Source organism: Spermophilus citellus (assembly GCF_964194105.1).
Source record: "Spermophilus citellus genome assembly, chromosome: 16".
NCBI lineage: Eukaryota > Metazoa > Chordata > Mammalia > Rodentia > Sciuridae > Spermophilus > Spermophilus citellus.
The window spans coordinates 81,340,436-81,364,407 of record NC_138196.1 but is presented as its reverse complement, the minus strand read 5'-3'; the positions used below and the strand labels follow the sequence as shown (position 1 = coordinate 81,364,407).

The 23,972-nt window shown below is 38.7% G+C and overlaps 1 protein-coding gene across 1 annotated transcript in view; it reads right to left on the bottom strand.

Annotated features, from left to right (window-relative positions):
• The window catches only part of MTMR9 (myotubularin related protein 9), a 44,609-nt gene extending 24,322 nt beyond the window's left edge, over positions 1–20,287 (bottom strand). Inside the window, exons 1-3 of the mRNA XM_081269414.1 lie at positions 19,133–20,287; positions 8,203–8,311; positions 4,005–4,130 (exon numbers count right to left, since the gene is read on the bottom strand). Of these exons, the coding sequence (XP_081125540.1) occupies positions 4,005–4,130; positions 8,203–8,311; positions 19,133–19,314 (417 nt within the window). The 5' untranslated portion in view covers positions 19,315–20,287. The remainder of the gene's footprint in view (positions 1–4,004; positions 4,131–8,202; positions 8,312–19,132) is intronic.
• Between the last annotated feature and the right edge of the window lie 3,685 nt (positions 20,288–23,972).

Sequence of the window (23,972 nt, the reverse complement as noted above, 5' to 3'; positions counted from 1 at the left end):
TTGCATCTTTCAGTATACAGATCCTGAACCAGGTTAAATTTATTCCTAAGTATTTTATTCATGTTAAGAGTGACTGTTGCCAATGCAACTGATCTTTTTATTTCCTTCTTTTTTGGGTACCAGGGATTGAACTCAGGGGCACTCAACCACTGAGCCACATCCCCAGCCCTATTTTGTATTTTAGAGACAGGGTCTCACTGAATTGCTAAGCACCTCGCTGTTGCTGAGGCTGACTTTGAACTCGAGATCCTCCAGGCCTCAGCCTCCCAAACCACTGGGATTATGGGGTGCACGTTCTTCTTTTTCTTTATGACATTGTCTTGAATTTCTCCAACTTCTGGACTCAAGTGATCCTTCCACCTCAGCCTCCCAGTGCTGTGATCATAAGTGCACACCCAACTTTGTATACTGATCTTATATCAAGCAATTTTTCTAAACTTGCTTATTAATTCTAATTATCTTATTGCTTTCTGCCTTTATTTTTACTCTCTCCCTCTTTCTGTTTTTGTCCTCCCTAGCTTCCTAAGTTGGTGTTTAGGTCCATGCTTTTAGACTCATTTTCTTTTCTCATGTGAGAATTATAAGTTGCACACTTATCTCCAAACTCTGCCTTACCTATACTCCACAGATCTTGAGAAATTGCATTCTCATTATTTTTTGTTCACAATATTTTCTAAGTGGTTTCGTATTTGAACCACAGATCATTTATAAATATTCTGTGTAATTTAGAAATATTAGGAGATAGATATTCCTAGATATCTTAGTGTTATTGATTTATAATATATTTGAGGTCAAAGATTATAGTCTATGTGATTTCAATCCTAGTAAATTTATTTAGATTTAGTTAACACCCCAGTTTATGGTCTCTCTTGGGAACATACCATGTGCCTCTTGAAGAGTGCATATTCAGGAGAAGTTAAAGCAGCATTCTATAAATATTAAGCAATGTTCTTCAGACCAGATCTTTTATGTCTCTACTTGTCTTGCTGTTGTTATTTTAGCCTAGTTCTATTAATTGACAAGAGGACCATTTTAATAATATCTTATCCTGACTGTAGAATTGCATATTTCTTCATTTCTATCAACGTGTGCTAATACATACATACATGTTAAATATAAAATGACCTTTTTTATTATTATAAATGTGCCTGTCTTAAAGTCTTTTTATTTTTTAATCTGGAATTAGCAGTTACTCGTGCCTTTTTATGCTTATTATTTGTTCAGTACATCTTTTTTCATCCATTTTCAAACTATCTGTTTCTATTCAAAACACTTCTCTTATACACAGAACACATCTGGATCTTCTATTTTTCTTTAATTCATTCTGACAATTTCTGCCTTTTAATTGGAGTGCCTGACTCACCAATATTAAAATATGTATTGTTATAGCTGGACCTTAGTCAAGCATTTAATTATTTTGTTTGTTCCCTGTTTTTATTGCTGTTTCTTCTTTCTTGCCTTCTTCTGGATTAAATATTTTTTAGAATTCCAGTTTAACTTTTTAAATATATTTCTTTGCATTTTATTAAAGCAATAGCTCCAGGTTACTGGTTTTCAAACAGGGGTGATTTTTGCCCTAAGGGAACATTTGTCCATGTCTGGAATCAACTAGGGAGTGGGAGGGAGAATGCTACTGGCAAATGGTAGTACCCGTGCCTGGGATGCTGCTAAACATACTCTGAGGCACAGGGAAGCTGCCTGCAACAAGAATTTAAGAGCCCAAACGTCAACACTGCCAAGGTTGACTAATCCTGTTCTCAGGATGACATTATACATCTTAAAGATATCTTAAATATCTTTAACATTTATCTTTAATTAAATATTATAATTTACATCTTTAATTTAAATATGATAACACTTCTATTTATTTATATTTACCTTATATATTTATACTTATAAATAAAATTACATTTACTTAAATATTGGCCTACATTATATAAAATGTAAAACACTTGCCAACTCTTTTTTTTTTTTTTAAAGAGAGAGTGAGAGACAGAATTTTTTAATCTTTATTTTTTAGTTCTCGGCGGGCACAACATCTTTGTTTGTATATGGTGCTGAGGATCGAACCCGGGCCGCAAGCATGCCAGGCGAGCGCGCTACCACTTGAGCCACATCCTCAGCCCCTACTTGCCAACTCTTTAGGTGTATGTATCCACTCAGCCATTCCAGACTAAATTCTGACGCTATTGCTTCCAGGTGTAGTCTATCTACACACATGAACAGTACAAAGGCAGTGTTTTAATTTTTGCTTTTGTCTTCTTTTTATTTTAAGCTTACTTTTTCTTACCTTAGTAGTTTCTACAGCTGTTTTAAAATCCTTGTGTAATAATTTGAACTTCTGAGTCATCCTGGGGTCAGTAATTATTGGTCATTTTTTCTCAGGGGGAGTGGGTGACATTATCCTGGTTCAACTTTGGATTGTATCCTAGACATCTGAGGTACACTGAGGAAACATACATGCTCCACATAGGCATCGTATGCGATGCCTTTGGAGAATGTTGAAGTTTTGTTTTAGCAGGCAAATAATTTGGTAAGACTTATCTGCAAACTCTAGCACTGTGATGCAAGGCAGCTCAGCTCTGTGGCCAAACTGCCCCCAAGTCAGCCAGAGACTGGAGGCAGTATGCAGGATCAAGGATCCCCTTCTATGGCCAATTCCTGTCCAGAATTCGGCACTCCTCTCCTGCATCTCTGGCTGCCCTAGGCTCCCTCCCCTGGCTTTTCCCACCAGAGAGAAAGAGGGCTTTCTACTAGAATGTTAGCTGCTTCACATCAATAATGCCACAACCATGCTACCCTCAGGACAAAGCCCGCCCACACATGCAAACACAGGAAACTCACTGTGCCATTCACTTCCTCTAAATATTGACTCCCTTTAAAATATGCTGGTTTTTGTTTACTAACCAGGTAGTTTTAGGTAGATGATTCCACTGTCATTGATATCTGAAGAAGGGCTTGTGAGATAGGAGCTACTCAACCAGAACCAGAAGCAAAACCTAATCATCGCCTTGTGCATACAAAATTTCTAAAGTGCTAGCAGAAGGAATACAGATAAGCTATATGTGTATTTCAGCAAAGAATCTGAAATAATCTTTCTGGATAATTCTTGAATAACAGCATGCTAGAAGTGGAAGAATTCTTGAGATCATTTTGCTCAACACTTTTTCATTCTGCCAACAAGGAAATAAGCTCCTAGCAAGTTAAGCCATCAATAATGTATCTGGGATACAACACAAAGTATCTTTACAGCTATGTTTTTATTCTTTCTTTTCAATACCACATCTTTGGGACTAATGGAACTTAAAAAAAAAAATCCCTGCATGAGAATATAAAATCCCTTTCCTTTCTCACTTGGCTGCTATAGATACCTTTGCTCTTTAAATTCCATGGTTCCTTATCCCTTTGTCTTGGGCCCCTCAATGCTCACTTATAGAGGGTATCATAAAAGTATGAGGAAGAAGAAAGAAGTAAACTAGCCAGAACAGGGGGAAAAAGAACCTAATTTTAGCTACCTGGTCTGACTAACCCATATTAATAAAAGTTAACCCACAGAAACAAATGTGCTAGATGGTTCTTTGGTACTATCTGAAGCACCCAGTGGATTCAATGGGTTCAATACAATTGTGACGATGGCTCAGAACCTTATTACTAGACATGAAGTTGTTTCTAAGGAGGCACGTCCAACAATTAACTCACAATATGCCAGGACTACTTTTATGCACATATTAATGTTTTATCAATGTCATTTTCAAAATTTAAAAAGTAATATTTAGAATACATTAATCTTCTGGAAGAAAAGGCTTTTCAGCTGCAGCAGTGAACAAATCATACAAATCTCTGAATGTCAGAGACTTCGATATGAACAACTAATAGAAACATCTTTTAGGCACAGGTAAGACAACTTCACTTGATCTCTCTTCAAAGGAAAGTGATCATTCTCACAAATGAGACAAAATGCTGCGTTGTTTCTAATTACCCATAATTACCAAACATTAACTCACAGCTGAAGAGTAGAGTTCAAACTCTTGCTCAGGAAGGAAGGAATGCCAGCCATCTTCTATCACCTCAAACATGGGCCGGTAGAAGAAAGGATACATCAGAGTGACAGAGTCCAAGGTAGACAATGCCTAGTGACAGAAAGAAAAAAGAAACATGCCATAACTTCAGCATATTCTAACTGAAGATATGGGAGCAAGCACATGCCTCGCCTAATTATAATACACACCCATTACAGCTCTCTAACTTTTTATTTATAGACATAGTGATAGTCTTACTGAGCCAATTTCCATGTTTCAAGCATCTAATAAAGCACCTGATATACAACATTCATCCAATACATATTATTGAATGAAAAAAAAAAAGAAAAACTTTGCACACAATGGCACAATTTTCTAGGAGAAAATGAAACTACTCTTCATACAATTTAATAAAGTTTAATAAAAAGGCCCAAGAACTTCTAGGGATCAGAGAACAAAGAGTTTTGAGTTATTCAGTGAGGTCTTGGCTAAAATCCAGTTACTTGCTATTTAAACATATGTAAATTATTTATTTGTTTGTTTTGTGTGTAAATTATTTATAATGAGTGCCTTATAGTAAGTGCAAACAAAAACGATAAAGCTCAGTGGCCAAAACTCGGTCAAGAGACAGACCACTGGATTCAGGTTCCAAATCTAGCTGTGCAGTAGCAGGTAAGAAGTGGGCAAGTCCATTTATCTTTACACCTCAATTGCTCAACTGTAACAAGGGAGAAATAACAATACCCAGGGGCCCTGTAAGGTTACCAGCAGCATTAAGAGAGATCACATATGCAACAAGCATACATGCAATGCTCCTGGCACATAAGGAAACAAAATGTAATTTTAGCTATCATATGTGCCTTGTGTGAGGAAATTCAATCAATATTCATTTCCTCCATCTTAGAACAAATATGCCAATTGGTGAGGTATTTTCATATCTTTATGCTACAGTGACCTGGTCTCAAGTTGGGGTAATAACTCTATGGTCCCCAAATGAGACTACATTCATCTGCAGTACTTGAATTTTGGGTAATAAACCAGGAAAACCTGAGCAGATGGAGGGACAGACAGATGGAACATCATTCCTCGCCTGGCAGATACATCTTTTTGACAGGGGGTTACAGAAAAAAGCAATACTATGGCTGGGAAAGAAGGGCACCTAATCAATTAGCATAGTTCAAAGGGCAGTAAACTCACTTGGGGGAGGTTATGACAAGTCTCAGAACCCCACAGCTCTCAGAAAGAAGTTACCTCCCTCTAGGTCACAGTAGGGTCTGGCTCACAAAAGGATATGCCCATGATTTCCAATACTACACTGGATATGTAGTTCAGCAGTTTAACAAAAACCATTCCTGTCCAAAGTTATTTATAAACTTTGTCCAAAGTTATTTGTCTTTGGATGCTAACTGCACCAATAGAAGCACAAAAGCACATGCCCACATCTGTCCTAGGTCAGAGCTGCTTTAGTCAGTTCAACTGTTTTTTTTTTCTTTTCAGTACTGAGGAAAAAATCCTGGGCCTTGCACATGGCAGCTGCTATTTTAAATGTAAATCAACAACCACTCTGTAGGCAATAAGCATTCACATTTCTACTTGTGATTATGTTTTATGTCACTAGAGATAAGTCTTCTCCTTTAAACAAATTAATGCTAAAAGAACTGAAAATATTTCAATTCTAAAAGGCAGCTGAAACTCGGCAGGAAAAAAGCTTCATCATGCTTCTTTCTACAATTTAGAAAACTGAGTACTTGCCAGTTATTCTTCCAATGGAAGTCTATCTGTGGCAGCAGAATATTTTGGGGTAAGCAGACTCTTCTTGATTGTAAAGAACAGGTAGAGGAAGCCTATGCTATTGAGGGAGTCACTTATTACCCCTAAATTAAGATGTATGCAGCATGGAGGATCGGGGTTGGATGCCAGGCAAAGGCTGGTGGCCAGGTCTACTACATGTATTTGCTATGCTATGAAAACATTCAATAGAGCACTCATTTTCAGAGGTCAAATTAGAAAGATAGCTTATTATTTATGACTTTTCAACCCTAAGAGTTTCTACACAATGAGTCAATTTCTAAAGAGTTCTGGGTAATATATACAACCATTTAGGCAACTGATTGGTGTCAGCTGCTATCAAAGCTAAGTGAATGCAATCAATAAGTGGGCAACAAGCTCTGCCCCTTTCTTCACCACTGGCAGCATCTCTAACACCCACCAGCTGGCCATCTCACAGCTCACTAGTCAGAGAGAGAAGAACAAACATGTGGATAGGTCAGTAAAAATCCAACCTCACATTTTCAAACACACCCCCCTCCCCCCACACACACATTCATATTCTCTCCCCTCCACCACCACCCCCCCTCCTTTCCCCACCTTCTCTCTCCCTCTCTCTCAACTGAAGAGAGCTGGTGGCATTCCTCTGCCCAAATAGTGGAACATTATTTCAACTTAATGCTCTGGAAGTTACAATGCTTTCTCACTCATGTTGAAGAATCTGACCAAATCAGTGTCATGTTACTTTCAAATGACAAATGTGTAATACAGTTCACTTCATCTTCTCATTTCCTTAAATAGTTAAAGTTTAGCAAATGCACAAAAAAGGTTACATGCCATTCACTCAGAATGGTTGCTTCTCTATTTCTCTAATCTTATATCAAAAACAAGCAATGTATCCTACTATTTATAGATTTTTAAGAATTTCTCCCTTTTCTTCCTCTATAATTATCAAGAAAACAATATAAACCCAGAGCTAATTAATAAAATTTAGTGGCAATGATTTAGCCTAAAGTAACTTAAAACTTGAGTGCATACCCAATTTGGTTAGGATGAGGTGAAAATAATATAAGCTCTTCAACTGAAATTTAAATTATTCAAGTAAAATTTCTATTACTTGTGATCTGAACCAATGTTCAATATTGTTTAAGTAAATACAAAGCAAACACATCCTGTTGTAAGCAAACACATCCTGTTGTAAGCAAACTGATGAAAATGAATGTAAACAGAAAAGTAAATGGAAATTCATTTACTAAAAAAACAAGACTACAACCACAGGTGATAGTGACTTGCTTTAGTCGTGAGGATCTGTTGCAGTGATGTGGACTTATTATACACAACTGAATGGTACCTGTAGACATGTTTAAGATAGTAAATATTATATGGATATTTTTCCCACAAATTCTTACCATTAAACTTCACTCAGTAAATGACAGAAGGCACTCAAATGGTAGCTATATTCACATATATTATACTAAGCACTCCACAAAAATCAACTAATAACATTCTTACAACCTTAAAAGATAGGAAATATTATTCTCCTTTTACAAAAAAGTAAAAAACTAGTTGTCAGAGAGATTAAAAACTTTGCCCATGGTCATAAGCTACCAAGCAATAAAGTCAAGAATCAAACTGTATTATAACAAGAATCATATTACATTATTAATATTTCTATCCAAAGGTATAGGGTTGCATCTATTACAAAAGATATACCAATATATTAAGAAAAAAATCTTTGTGTAGTTACTTTCCTGGAAGAGAAAAAAGGAAACACTCATTAATGGTTCTCAATGTTTGAGGAAGCCCTCAGAAGGCGAGGGAATGGTGTGAGTCAATGGGGGCTTCTACATCCCCCAATACATACTCACTGTAATGTGATCCAAATCAATTCTAGCTGTTATTTATTTTATTGGCTTAAAATTCCACATATGATGCTATTTGAAAAAAAAAAAACCCTTTGGAGCATCAAAAAAAAAGTTGATCAACTGTCTTTGATTCAGAGAAAAATATTAAGATTTAAATAATAAACATGAAATGTCAAACAAGACTGTAAAGTTTCTCCCAAGAACCCCTTTACTAAATTCTCTAAATTTTCCCCATTAACTACATACTCGTATATACTCAAGTAAAACAATATCTATTATTTGACCACTATGGAAATTCTATAAAGTCCCTGGAATGCAATTCCACAGAAATCTAAGCAGTTCATGGAATAAGGGTTACTCATATAAAATGATTAACATTAAAAACTGCTATATGTCAAAACAGTCCCATGACACTCAAGTAAACAATGAGTCAGGATAAGGCTTTTCCTGTCAGTTTTCAGTATCTGAATCACAAAACATGATAAAACAGCTGAATTCAGTCAGAATGTAACTTTTTTCTTTCTACCAGATTTTGCTTCCAAAATACTTACCTCAATGGAACTGGCTATATTTAAACATTCCTCCATTCCAGGAATATCCAACTGAATAATTCGAAAATCTTTACATTTTATGATGATAGTACCCAGAGATCCCACAAATCTGTAAGAAATTACAAATCATACTTAGGAATACATACATTCCTATTTTAAATATATGATTATTTCTTTGGAAAAAAATGCAGTTGCAATCAACAACTTTATCTAACTTCCCTCCCCACTTAGTCTAATTAAGAATCAAGTTTGCATCACTAAAATGTTAGCCATAAAGTATTTAAAACACATGTACCTAATTTTTTTTCAAATTTGTAAAATAATTCACATTAGGTTAAGTCATTTAATGAAGATTACTTGGAATCTTACTCCAAAGCATAAGAAAAAAGATCTGTAATTAACATCTGTAGTTAAGCATCTGTAGAGAAATGTTCTGCAGCATAGGAAAATTGTTATTTCAGATTGTATCTACTTCTAAGATTAGAGAAGCTCATTAAATATCTCTTTTCAATATTTAAAACTATGCACTTGTAAGAGAGAAGACCCAAATAAACAAAATTAGAGATGAAAAAGAAGATATCACTACAGACACTTCTGTAATCCAAAGGATCATTAAGAACTATTTTGAGGACAGGGGTTGTATGTAGCCCAGTGGCAGAGCGCTTGCCTAGCATGTTGTGAGGCACTAGTGGATCCTTAGCACCACATAAAAATAAACAAATAAATAAAAGCATTCTGTCCATCTACAACTACAAAAACATTTTTTAAAAATGTTTTGGGGGGCTGGGGTTATGGCTTAGCGGTAGAGTGCACGCCTAGCACAAGCAAGGCCCTGGGTTCAATCCTCAGCACCACATAAAAATAAATAAAATAAAGGTATTGCGTCCAACTACAACTAAAATATAAATATTTTTTAAAAGAACAATTTTGAAAATCTATACTCCAATAAACTGGAAAATCTAGAAGATACTGACAAACAATTAGATATATATGACCTGCACATATATTGAATCAGGGAGATATAGAAAACCTAAACAGGCCAATATCAAGTAATGAAATTGAAACAGCAATTAAAAGTCTTCCAACAAAGAAAAGTCTAGAAACATGGATTCTCAGCTGAGTTCTACCAGGTCTTTAAAGAAGAAAACCACACTTTCTCAAATTACTCCATGAAATTGAAAGGGAGAGAACACTTCCAAATATATTCTATGAAGCCAATATAACTCTGATGCCAAAACCAGTAAAAGACACATCAAGGAAAGAAAACCCAGATGAATCTATATTCCTGATGAACTCAGATACAGAAATCCTTAGCAAAATATTAGCCAACAGTATTCAGAAACACACCAAGAAGATAATACACCGTGAACAAGTGGGTTTCATCCCAGGGATGCAAGGTTGGTTCAACACACACAGATCAATAAATGTAATTCACCACCTAAATAGAATTGAGGACAATAATCATATGATCACCTCAACAGATACAGAAAAAGCCTTTGCTAAAATCCAGCACTCATTCATGTTAAAAATGCTAGACACACTAGGGTGAAATAGAACTTACTTCAACATTATAAAAGCTATGTATGACAAATCCAAAGTCAAAATCATACTGAATGGAGAAAAACTGAAAGAACTGCCTTGAAAATCAGGACCAAGACAACTACTATTCAACATAATTCTCAAAACTCTAACCAGAGCAATCAGACAAGAGAAAGAGATTAAAAGGTTACAAATGACATGATCCTTTATGGAAAAGACTCAAAAAAAAACTCCACTATAAGACATCTAGAGCTGATAAATGAATTCAGCAAAGTAGCAGGATATAAGATCAACACTCATAAATAAACAGGCTTCCTATATTCCAACAACAATTATGCAAAAAAAGAAATCAGGAAAGCCCTCCCTTTAAACCTCAAAAAAATAACAAAATAAAATACTTAGGAATTAATCTAATCAAGGAGGTAAAAGATCTATACAATGAAAATAATAGACACTAAAGAAAGAAATTTAAGAAGAACTTAAAAGATAAAAAGAACTCCCATGCTCTTGGATAGGCAGAATTAATATTGTCAAAATGGCCCATACTACCAAAAGCAATATATGGATTCAATGCAATCCTCATGAAACACCTCTGACATTCTTCACAGAACTAGAAAAAAAAAAAAAAAAGAAAGTCCTTAAATTCATTTAAAAGAATAAGAGACTCAAGAATAGCCAAAGCAATTCTAAGAGATAAGAGTAAGGCAGGAGACATGAAGACACCTGATCTCAAGTTATACTACAGAGCTATGGTAACAAAAACAGCCTGGTATTGGCATCCAAATAGACATGAAAACCAATGGAATGGAAGACAGAGACAAACCCACATACATGGCAGCCATCTGACACTTAACAAAGGAACCAAAAATACACACTGAAGAGCCTTTTTAACAAATGGTTTGGGAAAACTGGATAGTTATATGTGGAAAAATGAAATTAGACCCCATCTCTCACTAGCACAAAACTCAAATCAAAAGATCAAAAACTGAGGAATTAGATCAAGAAATTTGCAACTGCTGGAAGAAAACACAGAGTCAACACTTCATCATATAGATGAAGGCACCAGCTTCCTCAACAAGACCCCTAGAGCCCAAGATATAAAACCGTAAATCAATAAGTAGGATGTCATCATATTAAAAAGCTGTATTTGTATTATTTATAGAAATAAATTCTAAAAAGTAAAAAATAAAGATGCAATTCCTCAAAAGACACAAACTACCAAGGCACATTCAAGAAGAAATAGTCTGACTAGTTCTGAATCTATTAAAGAAATTGAAATTTCCTTAAAATCCTCCCCACAAAGAAAACTCCAGCCCCAGATGGCTTCACTGATGAATTCAACAAGACGTTTAATGGAAAAACACTACCAATTCAAGACAAACTCTTCCAGCAAATTGAAGAGAAGGGAATTACTTCTTAAGTTATTCCACAAGACCAGTACTATCCTAATACAAAAAACAGACAGACATTACAAGAAAAGAAAGCTACAAACCAATATCCATCATGAACATAAATGCAAAATTTCTAACCAAAACACTGGTAAATCAAATCCTACAACATACAAAAAGGACAAAAAATCATGACTAATTGGGGTTTATCCCAGGAATGCAATGTTAGTTGAACATTTGAAATCAAGTTATCCATCACACAGACAAACTAAAAAGAGAAAAACCTCATATCTTCTATCTCAACAGATACAGAGAAAGGTGTGACAAAATCTCACATCTGTTCTTGCTTAAAATCAAAACAAACAACAACAACAACAAAAACTTTCAACAAAATAGAAACAGAAGGTAGAAACAACTTTCTCAGCTTGTTAAGAGCAATTACATTAAAAAAAAAATCTAAGCCTAATAGCCCACTTAATGGTGAAACAATGATTTCTTTCTGCAGTAAGATCAGGAATAACACTGAAAGATTCACTCCAACTTCATCTATCCAACATTGCACTGAAAATTATAGCCAGTGCAGGAAGGCCAGAAGAACAAATAAAAGATACCCATGTTAAAAAAGAAGACAATTGTATTCACAGATGATATGACTGTGTATGTAGAAAATCAAATGGGGGCTGAGATTGTGGCTCAGAGGTAGAGTGCTTGGCTACCATGTATGAGGCACTGGGTTCAATTCTCAGCACCACATATAAATAAATAAAAAATAAAGTCCATTGACAACTAAAAATATATATTTTTAAAACAAATCCACATTTCTTGCAAAACATTAGTATTAAAAAAGAAAAGAAAATCCAATGGATTGAAGGTGGAGCTTAGTGGTAGAGCACTTGTGTAGCATGCACAAGTTTAATTCCCATCACCATAAAATGAACTTCACAGAAATCCTCTCATTGAAAAACATGTTCAATGAAAGTACAAAAAAATGGTTCACTACTCACAGTTCCCAAGAGGAGGGGGCACAACATGCCACACCACATAAGGCCACACAGTGTGCTCTAGGTCGGTCAGAAAGAAGGAACAAGGAGAAAGCATGGGGCCAGGGTCTTCACAGTGGTTTCCACAGGAAGGAATGTGTAAGGCAGTGGACAAGCTTAGCAAATTTAGGATTGGACAGTATGACTAATTTTGGTGGGCTCTAGGATATAGGGATGGGCCTTCCTCGTGTGGTATGCGGCCCTATCATTATTGACGCCAGGGGGATAGTGGTCCTGACTCACAGGGGAATGAATATACCTGGATGTGGTTGGTTTGCACATCAAAGGCATCGAGCAGGCAAGTTGTTTGCTATCTCTAGGAATAAGCTAATCCTGGGAGGGGCAGTCAATTCCCACATTTACAAGGCCCTAAGATGTTGAAGTATCATGAAATATACAAAATAAGAAGCATGACTAATGCAAATGAACAAATGGAAATCGAAATTAAAAAATAACAGCACTAGGGTCTGGGGCTATGGCTCAGTAGTAGAGTGCTTGCCTGGCACACGTGAGGCACTGGTTCGATCCTCAGCACCACATAAAAAAATAAAAGTATTGTGTCCACCTACAACTAAAAAAATACATAAAAGTTAATCAATTAAAAAAAATAACAGCACTAGAAGTAATATTAAAATATAAAATATACAGAAGAAAAGCTGACCAAAGAATTTAAAGACCTAAGTGAAAACCACAAACTTGGCTGAAAAAAATATTAAAAGATTTAAAAAAGTAAATGGAAAAATATATTTTGTTCATAGGTTGCCAGACTCAAGATTTTAAGAAGTCAATTCTACCCAAATTAATCTACTGATTTAACATATTCTAATGCAAATCATTGCAGGCCTTTATGTAGAAATTTAAAAGCTGATTCTAAAAACTAAATGAAAATGCAAATAACATCACACAGCCAACCAATTTTGAATAAGAACAAATGTGTAAAACTTTGAGCTGGTTGGTTAATACTACATAGTTTTAAGACTTAATAGAAACCGACAGTAGCTTATAGTGTGATAATGGCATGAAGAGAAACAAATGGATCAATGAAACAGAAAAGTGAGTCCAGAAATAAACCCAGTTTAAAATGGACAAAGATGCAAAGACAATTTACTGAAGAAAGAGCAGAGTTTCAACAAATTATGCTGGAATGATAAAATGTCCACTAAAACAAAAATGGATTCCATACCATGAACTATACACAAAAAGTAACACAAAATGGAATCTTACACCTAAATGTACTACCTAAAACTATAAAAGTGCTAGAAGAAAACATGGAAGAAAAACCTTAGTGACCTTGGGTTTAGCAAGACACAAAAATCTCAATCTATGCAAGAATAAACCCATAAACTAGACTTCTACAAAACCTGAAATGACTATTCTTTGAAAGACATGTTACATATTTACATAGTGTTCCCCCCCTCCCCCTCCCCCTCCCCCTCCCCCCCCCTCTCTCTCTCTCTCTCTCTCTCTCTCTGACTTAATAAGAAAGCAAACAAGCCAATTACAAATGGGTAAAACATCTGAGCAGACCCTTAGTGAAAAAGGCCCTGGATAGCAATAAATACATGAAAATCAGTTCCATGACATTAATCATAAGAAAGATGCAAACTTAAATCACACTCAGATTCACACTTATCAGAAGAGCTAAAATTTAAAAGACAAAAATATCAAGTGGTGGTGAGGATGTGAAGGACCAGAACTCCGATAATGGGCTGGAAGCACTTGGCAGTTTTTTAAAAAGTTAAACATACACCTCTGATCCAACCATTCCACTATGAAGTAAATCCCCCTCCATAATCAACTTTATGTTCATACAAAGACTTGCATAAAAATGTTCACTGTCCCTTTACTCAATAGTCCCAAAATAGAAACAACTCATCTCCATCAGTAGGTTAACAAATTGTGAACTACAACACAATAGAATACTAGTTAGCAACTACTGTTAGTAAAGAGTACTGTATGATTTATGACTAATACAAACTTCTATAAAAAGGAAATTAACCTGTGGATACCTGAGAAAGGGAGGAAAAAAGGATTACAAAATGACACCATTTGGTGATGGTTTCCAAAACATGGACACATAGCAAAACAACAAATTTTACAATTTAATTATGTAGGCTTTGTTGTATATCAACAATACATCAATAAAGCTGTTTTCAAAATCCCTCTCATTCTGCTTGCACTGGAAATAAAATACACACAATAATCAAATTCTGTTTAAAAAAATAGCACTTAAAAGAGACATACATGACTATCCTTTTGTAAATTTCCACATCATCTATTTTTATCAGACCAACTCCTTTTTAAAAATTACTGTTAGTCTGATTGTCTTCATCTAATGTTACAAAGTACAATGGATGGCTGCAGGAGTTAAAAATAATTGTTACTTTTGTAAACAAAAATGCTATGGAGCAGAGCCCCACTGGAGGCTGAAATGGGAAGATCACAAGTTCAAGGCCAGTTTCAGAAATTTAGGGAGGCCCTAAGCAACTTAGCAAGAACCTTTCTCAAAATAAGAAATAGAAAGGGCTACAGATGCAGCTCAATTGCAAACACCCCTGGGTTAAATCCCCAGGACCACAAAAAAAAAAAAAAAAAAAAGCTATGAACAATTATTCTTTAGTCATTCATCTAATGTTTCTACCAGTTACTGCTGAAGACTACTGCGTCAAGAAAATTTTTTTTAAAGTATAAGAGTTCCCCAAAATTCCCTCAATTCACATCAATTGTCAAATTCTATCCTATTTTATTATTTTCTCCTATTGTTCTATTCATGCCCTGTATATATGCCTATCATAGCATTTTAATTACTTCATTACACTTACTAGTTTATTCTTACCTTATAAGAATTAAACATATAAAATAATTCTTTAAGGTAAAAGTCATGTTTGAATAATTTTTCTATAGCCTCTGCCCCATTGCATTTTTGTTTACAAAAGTAACAATTATTTTTAACTCCTGTAGCCATCCATTGTACTTTGTAACATTAGATAAAGCCACTGGTAAAAAGTACGAAAAAGTTTGTGGTCTAGTTAACAATAAAACACCAGGGTCAATATCCTAGTTTTGATATTATACTACATTTATATAAGACGGCCCCATTGGGGGAAGCTGGGCCAAGAACTAACAGACCTGTGTACACTATTTTTGCAACTTCCCTGTGAGCCTGCACTTATTTTAAATAAAATTTTATCTGTCTTTTGTTTTGGTGCTGGGGATCAAATCTAGAACCTTATGCATGCTAAGCAAATGCTCTACCACAGTTATATCACCAGCCTAAAGTAAAGTTTCTTCAAATCCTATGAAAATGGCAAAATCTCAAAAAGTACATGGTCTATTAGATAGGTTCACACAGTTGCCAACCTTTTTAGAAAGAAGAGGAAGCTAAGCACAGTGTCTTACATCTGTAATTCCAGTTACTTGGGAGACAGAGGCAGAAGGATGACCCTAGTGCAGGAATTCCAGATCAATCTGAGCAATACAACAAGACCACAACTCAGAAGAAGAAAAGGAGGAAGGAATAGGAGGAGGAGGAGGAATAGGAGGAAGAGGAGGAGGAGAGAAAGGCGGAAGGAAAAAGAAGAGGAGCAACTAGCACTACTGGATTTTAAGTCATCATAAATCCATAGAAGTAAAAAGAGTATGGTAATGAAAAGATTAACAAGCCAACAGATTAGGGGAGAGCGAGCTCAGAAACAGACACACAATATAAGAACTTCATATATGACTGGTGTTAGAAGACAATGTTAAGAACACTGGCTTGCTTAATGGAGAAAAAGCGTTGAGTTCCTATCACATTTGAAATAAAGGCAGAATTCAAATGAAATACAGACCTACAAGAGATGGGTAAAACTAAGAGGCATTATAAAAAAAAATGTGAAGAACACCGTGGTAACTTTGAGACAGTGAAGGAGTTCTTAAGACTCATGAAGCACACACCATAAAATAAAAAAATTATGAATTTGCATTAAAATTAAGAACTTTGGTTCAACAAAGGACAGACCAGAAAAGTTAACAGTTGAGTGACAAACTAGGAACAGCTGTCTGCAATGACTAACTGGAGAATCAATACCCACAGAGCATACAAGGAACCCCTACAAACTGTCATTTTGAGAGCAAAGTAGCAATGAGATATGTACCCACTTTATGGTCAATTCCATACTAAGCACAATCTCAGAAAAACTCTTGCACGAGAAAAGGATGGGACATGATATTCATCAGGGTTGTGACATCAAGGAGCTGGAAGTTATGGAAAAGGTCTGAAAAGTAAAATGTCTCAGATACTTTGGAATTCAGTGTTAACATCAGAAATGGTGAAGTAGATATACATATAGCAGTATGAAGAGATCCTGAAAAAGGATTCTGAGTTAAAACATTAAGAAACAGAACAAGATCTCTGGTATAATGAGGATTAAGTAAACTACACACCCATGCACAACAGTGCTAGCTACCTTACAGAACACCTAATATGGCTGCCTACAGGAATTGTGCAGGATGGGAGAAATGGGGGTGAAAATAGGGAGGGAGAATAAAATAAAAAACAAAACCTTTACTGAGTCAATCATGAATATGATGAGTCATCAATCCAATAGGATTATCTCAATTTTCTGCATCAGAGGTCCATAAAAGGAAAAGGCCAGCAATGTACATCAAAGTATACTAGAGACTTACAAAGCATTATTCAAATGTAAGTTGCTACCTGATATCAGAGGGCTTATCTTCTTTTTAAGGGACAAAACTGAGGTTCAGAGAAGTGAAGTATCTTGCCCAAGGACACCTACCTAATATGAGGTAAAACCAAAGGAATCATTCTTAATGACTTTCTCTTTCTCACTCCATTTACAGTTCATCAGCAGGGCATGCAGTGCAACCTTCAAAACACCCCAAATCTACCTACCTATTCTAAGTCACCATCATCTTTTATCTCAACTACTCAGTCGTCCCCTAACTGGATCTGCTGCTTCCACCTTTGCTCCTCAATAATGCATTTTCTGAGTCAGGGCCTCACTAATTTGCCAAGATTGGCCTTGAACTTGCAATCCTCCTGCCTCAGATCCCACATTGCTGAGATGACAAGCTATTACAGGCACATGCCACCATGCCGGCTATTGATATATATAATATCTGTTGATTTATGTAATAGTCCATCTCCTCCACTAGAACATAAGCTCCTGTCAGTATCAGTCACCATGGCACCTGCAGAACCCAGATAATGCTCAGCATGTAAAAGATACACAAAAGTAAATATTTCTTGAGAATAACAATTAAACCCTGACCTGGCCATGATCATGCTCTTTCTACTACAGGGAAAGGATCAATATGTCTACAGTTTGTCATTTTCCCATAACAGATTAAAAAGTCCAGCTTTACATACTTCTTCTTTATCACCTGATAAAGCTCAATAAATGCTACTACGGGAAAATAAATGAGTGAAAAGTAACCATAAATAGAAGTCAATCAGAAAAGAGAGTTGATGATCTTGGAGACACTACTAATATGACCATTCAGTGGTCAATCTGACTTCTTATGTGCCTACAGGCCAAGCCATGGTTACAAGTTTTGAAGGAAATAATCAGATGTGAGCCCTGGCTTCAAAAAGCTAATATGTATCTAACTATCAAAATGCAAATATGAATATATGCCTATGAAAAAAGAGATAATTAAGAGACACTGGATTTCAAGGTGAGGGGAACTGCTTTCAATTATGGAATTAACAGAACCTGTGAAGGAGATGGCAGTCAAACTGGTTAAACTGAAACAGATGAAAGCCTATGAACTTCTGAAAGACAAGAACTACAATTCTATTCATCCTGGTGTCTTTAATACCTCACAAAACATTTGGAACCTAAAGGCATTTGATAAATGTCTAACAAATTGGGGAGGGGCAAAGTATTCTTCCAAAGGAAAAGGTAATAAAATACAGAGACAAGAGAATGCAGGATTTATATGAGCCACAAAAAGTCCTGAGGACTGGCTACAAAAAGGGGTCATGAAAGAAAATGCAAACAAGGTTCATGAAAAAGAATAGACAAAACAAAAAAAAAAGTGTAAGGAAAGTGGGGTAGGCCTAGAACATGAACTACAGAAAAAGTTGTTGTCATTCATGTATTCAGTGTAAATCGTGTGCCTTCCCCTCGCAGAATACACAGGAACATCAGGAAGATGGGAAATTTAAGTGTAGATGGAAGTATAACTTTGATTTTCAACAATGCTTTGCAAAGATAAAAAGTAGTGCAAAAGAGAGAGAGAGAGAGATTAATTAGTTCATACTTTTCCTTAATAGCCAACCTTGTTCTTTACAAAGACTGAACCACCGAGTAAATGCATAGGAGACATTATAATCTCCCATTATTAAAATCATGACCCAGAAGAAATAAAATATAAAATGAACATTTTAAGGGGGAAATAAAAGAGTTTGTGGCATGTAGTTACTCAATACTTCATATTCAGTTCTTTAAATTTTCCTCAAGAGTGGTGAAGACTGGGGCTGGGGTGGTGGCTCCGTGGCAGAGCGCCTGCCTAGCATGTGTGAGGCACTGGGTTCGATTCTCAGCACCACATATAAATAAATAAAATAAGGGTCCATTGGCAACTAAAAAATATTTTTTAAAAAAGTGAAGACTTTAATCTAAATCCTATCCAATCACAATTTCATGAACTGACAGTCGACAACGATCCAAGGAATGTGATGGGGCAAGGAGAAAGAAATTTAAAACACTGAAAATCCATCCAAATGATGTTATGTACCAAAAATGATCATCAGGATGACAGCAACCACGTGATCTCTGGAGACCTTCACCAGGTCCAACAGAAACCAGGTCTCACTGGATGGGGCTTTCGGAACCTAGGCCACTGAGGCTCGCTGGGCAGGCGGGCCGGCCGGTGCCAGGAAAGCCCCGCCGCGTTTCCTCGGGCGCCCACCGCAGGACCCCGGCTCCGCGGGGACGGGGCGCGAGGGCCACTCACCGCTTGTCGATGGCGTCGATGTTTGAATGGAGGAGCCACAGCTCCTCCGTGTTGTCCTGCCGCGAGGACAGGATGAGGTGGTGGCCCGTCAGACACAGGGTCCCCTCGACCGCCGGATAGAAGGGCCGGTGCAGCACCACGTTGTCCACCCGCGGAGTCTTAATCAGCTCCGCAAACTCCATGTTGCCCCAGCGGCCGGAGCCGGGCGCCCGCCGAGCCCAGGGCCTGGAGGCGGCTGCCCCGCCGCAGGGCTGGAGAGAAGGACCGGCGTAGGGCTGGCCGGCGGGGCGGGGTCCGGGGCGAGGAGGCCGCGCCCCGCCCCAGGAGCGGTGGGCGCGGCGAGGCCTGCGGGCTCCGCGCTGGCCGCGGAAAGCCCGGGCCGCAGCCAGGCCAGGCCCTCCCGCACTTCTCCGTCACCCAGGCGCGGGGCACGGCCACAGGAAGCGCTGCCGCCACGCAGCCACCCAACTTAGCCGCCGCCGGAGCTGAGGACAGAAAGAGAAGGCCGCTTTGGGACCAGCTTCCTAGCGAGTGCCGCTGGGGACTCCTGGCGGAAGCAGCTACTCGTAGCGGGAGCCTACGGCAACTCCGGGCGGAAGTAGCGGAGGTCAGAACTCGGAAGACTTAGGGGTGAGAACCGGAAAAATGGTCCCCACCTAGGTCCGGTAGAAACGCCTCCGGAAACACAGCCAGACCTGAAGATTTGCGTTCCTACGCGGGAAAAGGTTTTCTTTGCCTTCCTGCCATCCCGTCACGTTCCTCGTCCTCTGTGTGCGTTCCTTATGAGAAGAGGCCTGGGAAGATGGGCCTACGACTAGAAAGGTTCTGTCCCGCTTCCCTCCACGTGCATAGTACCCCCTCAAGGGCTCCTCGGAGCGTTGGGCTGCCGAAGACTGTGACGAAGCCCGTGCATTCGCCGTGAGGGTGTCTAGTGGACGGTCCGGCACCGCCGGGGCCGCGGAGAAGCAGCCGCCGCAGCCCCCGAGCTCCGCGCACGGTGGTGACCGCGAACAAGAAGAGGCATAGAGATAGCTGTGAGAGAGACCTAGGTGTGGGTGCAGACACTCCCTCGCACCCTAGGAGGAAGCTCGGGCCACTTGCCTGAGGCCACCTGGTCATTCTGCGCGGAGCCCCGACTCCCATCTAGAGCTACGAAATGCAAGGCATTGGTCACCACCCATGGCCTCTCCGCTAGGTGCAATCGAGCTGGACACCTAAATCATGCCAGCGAATTAAATTATATAATTTATCCTCGCTTGTTCCTCCCCCCTTTAAACCGACATTGTTATTCTAAAATGGAAAGTATATTTTGAGTCCTGGTCTGCTTTTACTCTATAGCCTTTGACGCCTCACCATGTAGTCCTAGGAACAGTGAGTTGGCCAAAGTCTCAAAGAGTATTCAAAGATAACATGACCTCATCTGCTTACCCAACACCTGTCCCTGCTCTAGTCCTTCCTAAAATGTTCTCAAAGCTAAGCACTGTATAACACAGTTATTCTTGAGTGTCCAATTTAAATTATTTCTCTAAGAAAGAAAAGAACCAACAGAGAAGGGGTGGTGAGGGAAATTATTTAGGAAGCTATTAAAACTTGAATTTTTTTATCGTCTTATTTGGTCCTTCATAACAATTACCAGTTGTGAAAGGGAGAATTTCTGTCAGAATAAAGAATCAGGGAGCCAGGATTGGTGATGCGAGCTGCTAGAGAGACTGAATCAGGAAGATTGCAAGTTTGAGGCCATTCTCAGCAACTTAGTGAGACCCTGTCTCAAAATAAAGAAGGGCTGGGAATGTGGCTCAGAGGTTAGGTGCCCCTGGGTTCAATCACCGATATAATAAATAAATAAATAATAAAAATCAGGGAAAGTTTTACAGAAAGAGTATCATTTGGAAATAAGAACTTGAAGGATGAGTAAAATTGACTCTTTTGAATATGGGCTTTTAGTTTTCCTGAACATAGCTTATGAAAATAGCATGATGCCTTTAAGTTAAAAAATGTTTCAATATTCTATAAAGCCGTAACTCTTTTGTCCATGAGAGAGAATTGTCAATATCTGCTGAGCTGTTACATTAAAATACCAGAAGCTATTAGAAAATCACACCTACCGTCAGTTGAAGCTCAAAGCATGGAAAGCCTTTGAGTGCTGAGGTTAATAGAGGATGAGCAGAGAATGGAGGGCACTTTACCATGTCAACAGCAGATGGCAGTGGACTCAACTGTAATGGAATAGGCCGCATTCTATCAAAATAACACAACCAAACTGTGGTCAAATACTTATCCAAGCTGCCTGGGCACGAGGGTCTTGGAAGATTCTGATAACCCAAAAAATAATATGTCACTTATATTTCACATAAAGAGCTTAATGCCTTATAATCATCACCATTCTGTGAGATATAATGGTATCGATATATAATCATCAAAAAGTAATTTTATCAAATAATCAACTAACATTTATTAAGTGCCCATTAGGGTTACTGCAGGGAATGGAAACAATAGATGTGACACGAACCTTGTCTTTGAGGAGTTACAGGTAATTTGGAAAGACTAAACTCCCAAGAGACAGGGAACAAAAGAAGTGCAAGCACTTCAAGTGCCAATTTACTCTCCTGGCTTTGTGTTTTCCTGCCAGGTCTTGCATAGTTTGTAGAAACTGAGGCCATTTGAAGGTAGTTTAAAGAAAGGTTGACAATTCCCAAGAGTCACAGAAGTCTGAGGTGGGGAAGACACTGCCTGGGTGTTCCATTGATGAGCAGCCATCTTCCGCCTGCTTTGCCGTGTATTGATGGGGGCAGTTGTAACAAACCTGACAAACTCAGGCCAGGTCTTTCTTGTACCCACTCCTACACCTCACAAGAAATTTGGTCACCAAGTGGTTGATTCTGTCTTCTAATATGTCTTGAATTCTTCCCATTCTCTCCAAGTCCAAGGCCACTAGCTTAGTTCAGGCCACCACCATTTCTCACCTCCAAAACCAAGCAGTGAGACAGAACACAAGGGCACTGCTTCTCTAGTCCAAGGCCCAGGCCCTTGCTGACCCACCCGTTTAAATTAGACTTAATTTGCACAGATTCTGCCTGTTAAGATCCTGAACTGTGGGTATTGGGAGAAGATAGCCTTTCTTAACTAAGCAACGCAGGGCTAAAGTGTCATTACCCTCAGCAAAAAGAGGAAAGTTGCAGGGACAAAGATAGGATCCGTGGGTCTGTGTTCAGATACTGCACTTTCACAGCTGCACTCCAATGTCTGGCTCTTGCATTTCAACCACTGAATCACTTCATTTTGTGACACTAAGCAAAAGAATGGTGTCCTGACACCTCAGAAGGAAGTGGCAAAGTGGAAGGAAGAGGAACTGTTGGCGCCACTACATAAAAACACCCCAAATGCAGTTGCTTAAAACAACATCCTAAACTGGCAGAGAGAACTGGAATGGGAGAGGATAGGAACTGGCCAGACATCTCTGTTTCTCCAGTCCCTCTCGCTCCTGTGGGCCTCTCCCTGTGCTCTCATTGGAAGCTGTTTGACATTCCTGCTGATGTGGCAGCCTCAGGACAGTTAGGATGTGTTCATGGCAGAAGAAGGTGTCAAAAGAGTATTCCCCAGAGCAAAGTGGAAGCTGTATTACCTTTCATGACCTAGACTGGGATGTCACATGATGTCCCTTCCACTGTCTTCCATTGATATAAACAGTCTTAAAACCTCACTCAATTTCAAGAGGACATCTCTCAGAGGAGCAGTGTCTAAGAAGTTGTACTGCAGGCCCATCCAGAGGGGAAACAAGCAGGTGAGAGTACAGCTTCCCTGCACACCCTGGGAAGAGGAGCAGGCAGAATGCCGGGAAGTCAGCACACTGTTTCAGCAAAGTGTTTTCTGCTCATGGCCATAATGAAGTAAGAACATGCAATTACATATAATTGGATATAATTAAAATAAAGAGACACGTCTAAAATAAAGGCCTAATTAAGAAGTAGGAAAATTAACTAGGTGGGAATGTCAACAATGCTAATTCAGTGATTACTGTTGGGGTTTATTGTTCTGCCATTGTACCTAAATCAGGATCATCGTCCAATGAAGAGGTAGAGCGACCCCAGTCTTCTCTCAGCTCTCAGTCACGCCTCCCTAGCTTCACACGTCTTCTTTCCCACACCATTTAAGTGAAGCTCTGATATAATTCTGAATGTGACATGTGCGTTTTCCCTCTCCCCTTAAGACTGCCATACCCCTTGCAACTAACCCTCCCTTACTTCCCCTTTGGCTTTTTTCCACTGTCCTTGACTCCCCCCACCCCTTTTCCTGACATGACCACTTTGAGAGGACGGATCTACAAGCACCACCCACAGGTGACTAAGTTATCACAGGAGACAAGACTAAGTTATCCCAGTGGAGGTACCTGGTGGCCTTCACTGCAGTCCAGCGCAGTGAAGCCTAGGCCTTCTGAGCTCCTGAAGTGACACAATGAGGGGGGCACTTCCCCTGGGCGGGGCTCAAGCCCAGACCCTGAACTCAGATCTGAGCACGAGGGCATCATACATACCCATAGAGCGGGGTACTCTCTAGCAGTGGCCTTGGACTCCACCAAGTGTTCAATGTCATGGACAACAAAAACGGCATTTAAAAAGGCAGGGAGCGCTGGGCATGTGGGGTACACCTGGAGTCCTAGCACTGGGAAGGTGAGAGAATCACTGGAGCCCAGGAGTTCGAGGCCAGCTCAGGCAACTTAAGGGGACGATATTTCAAAAAACAACACCCCCCCCCAAAAAAAAATGGCAAAAACAAGGCATGAAACCTGACAACACTTTTGATCTGAAAGAAATGCTACAGGAGACATTTGGGAGGAGTATGA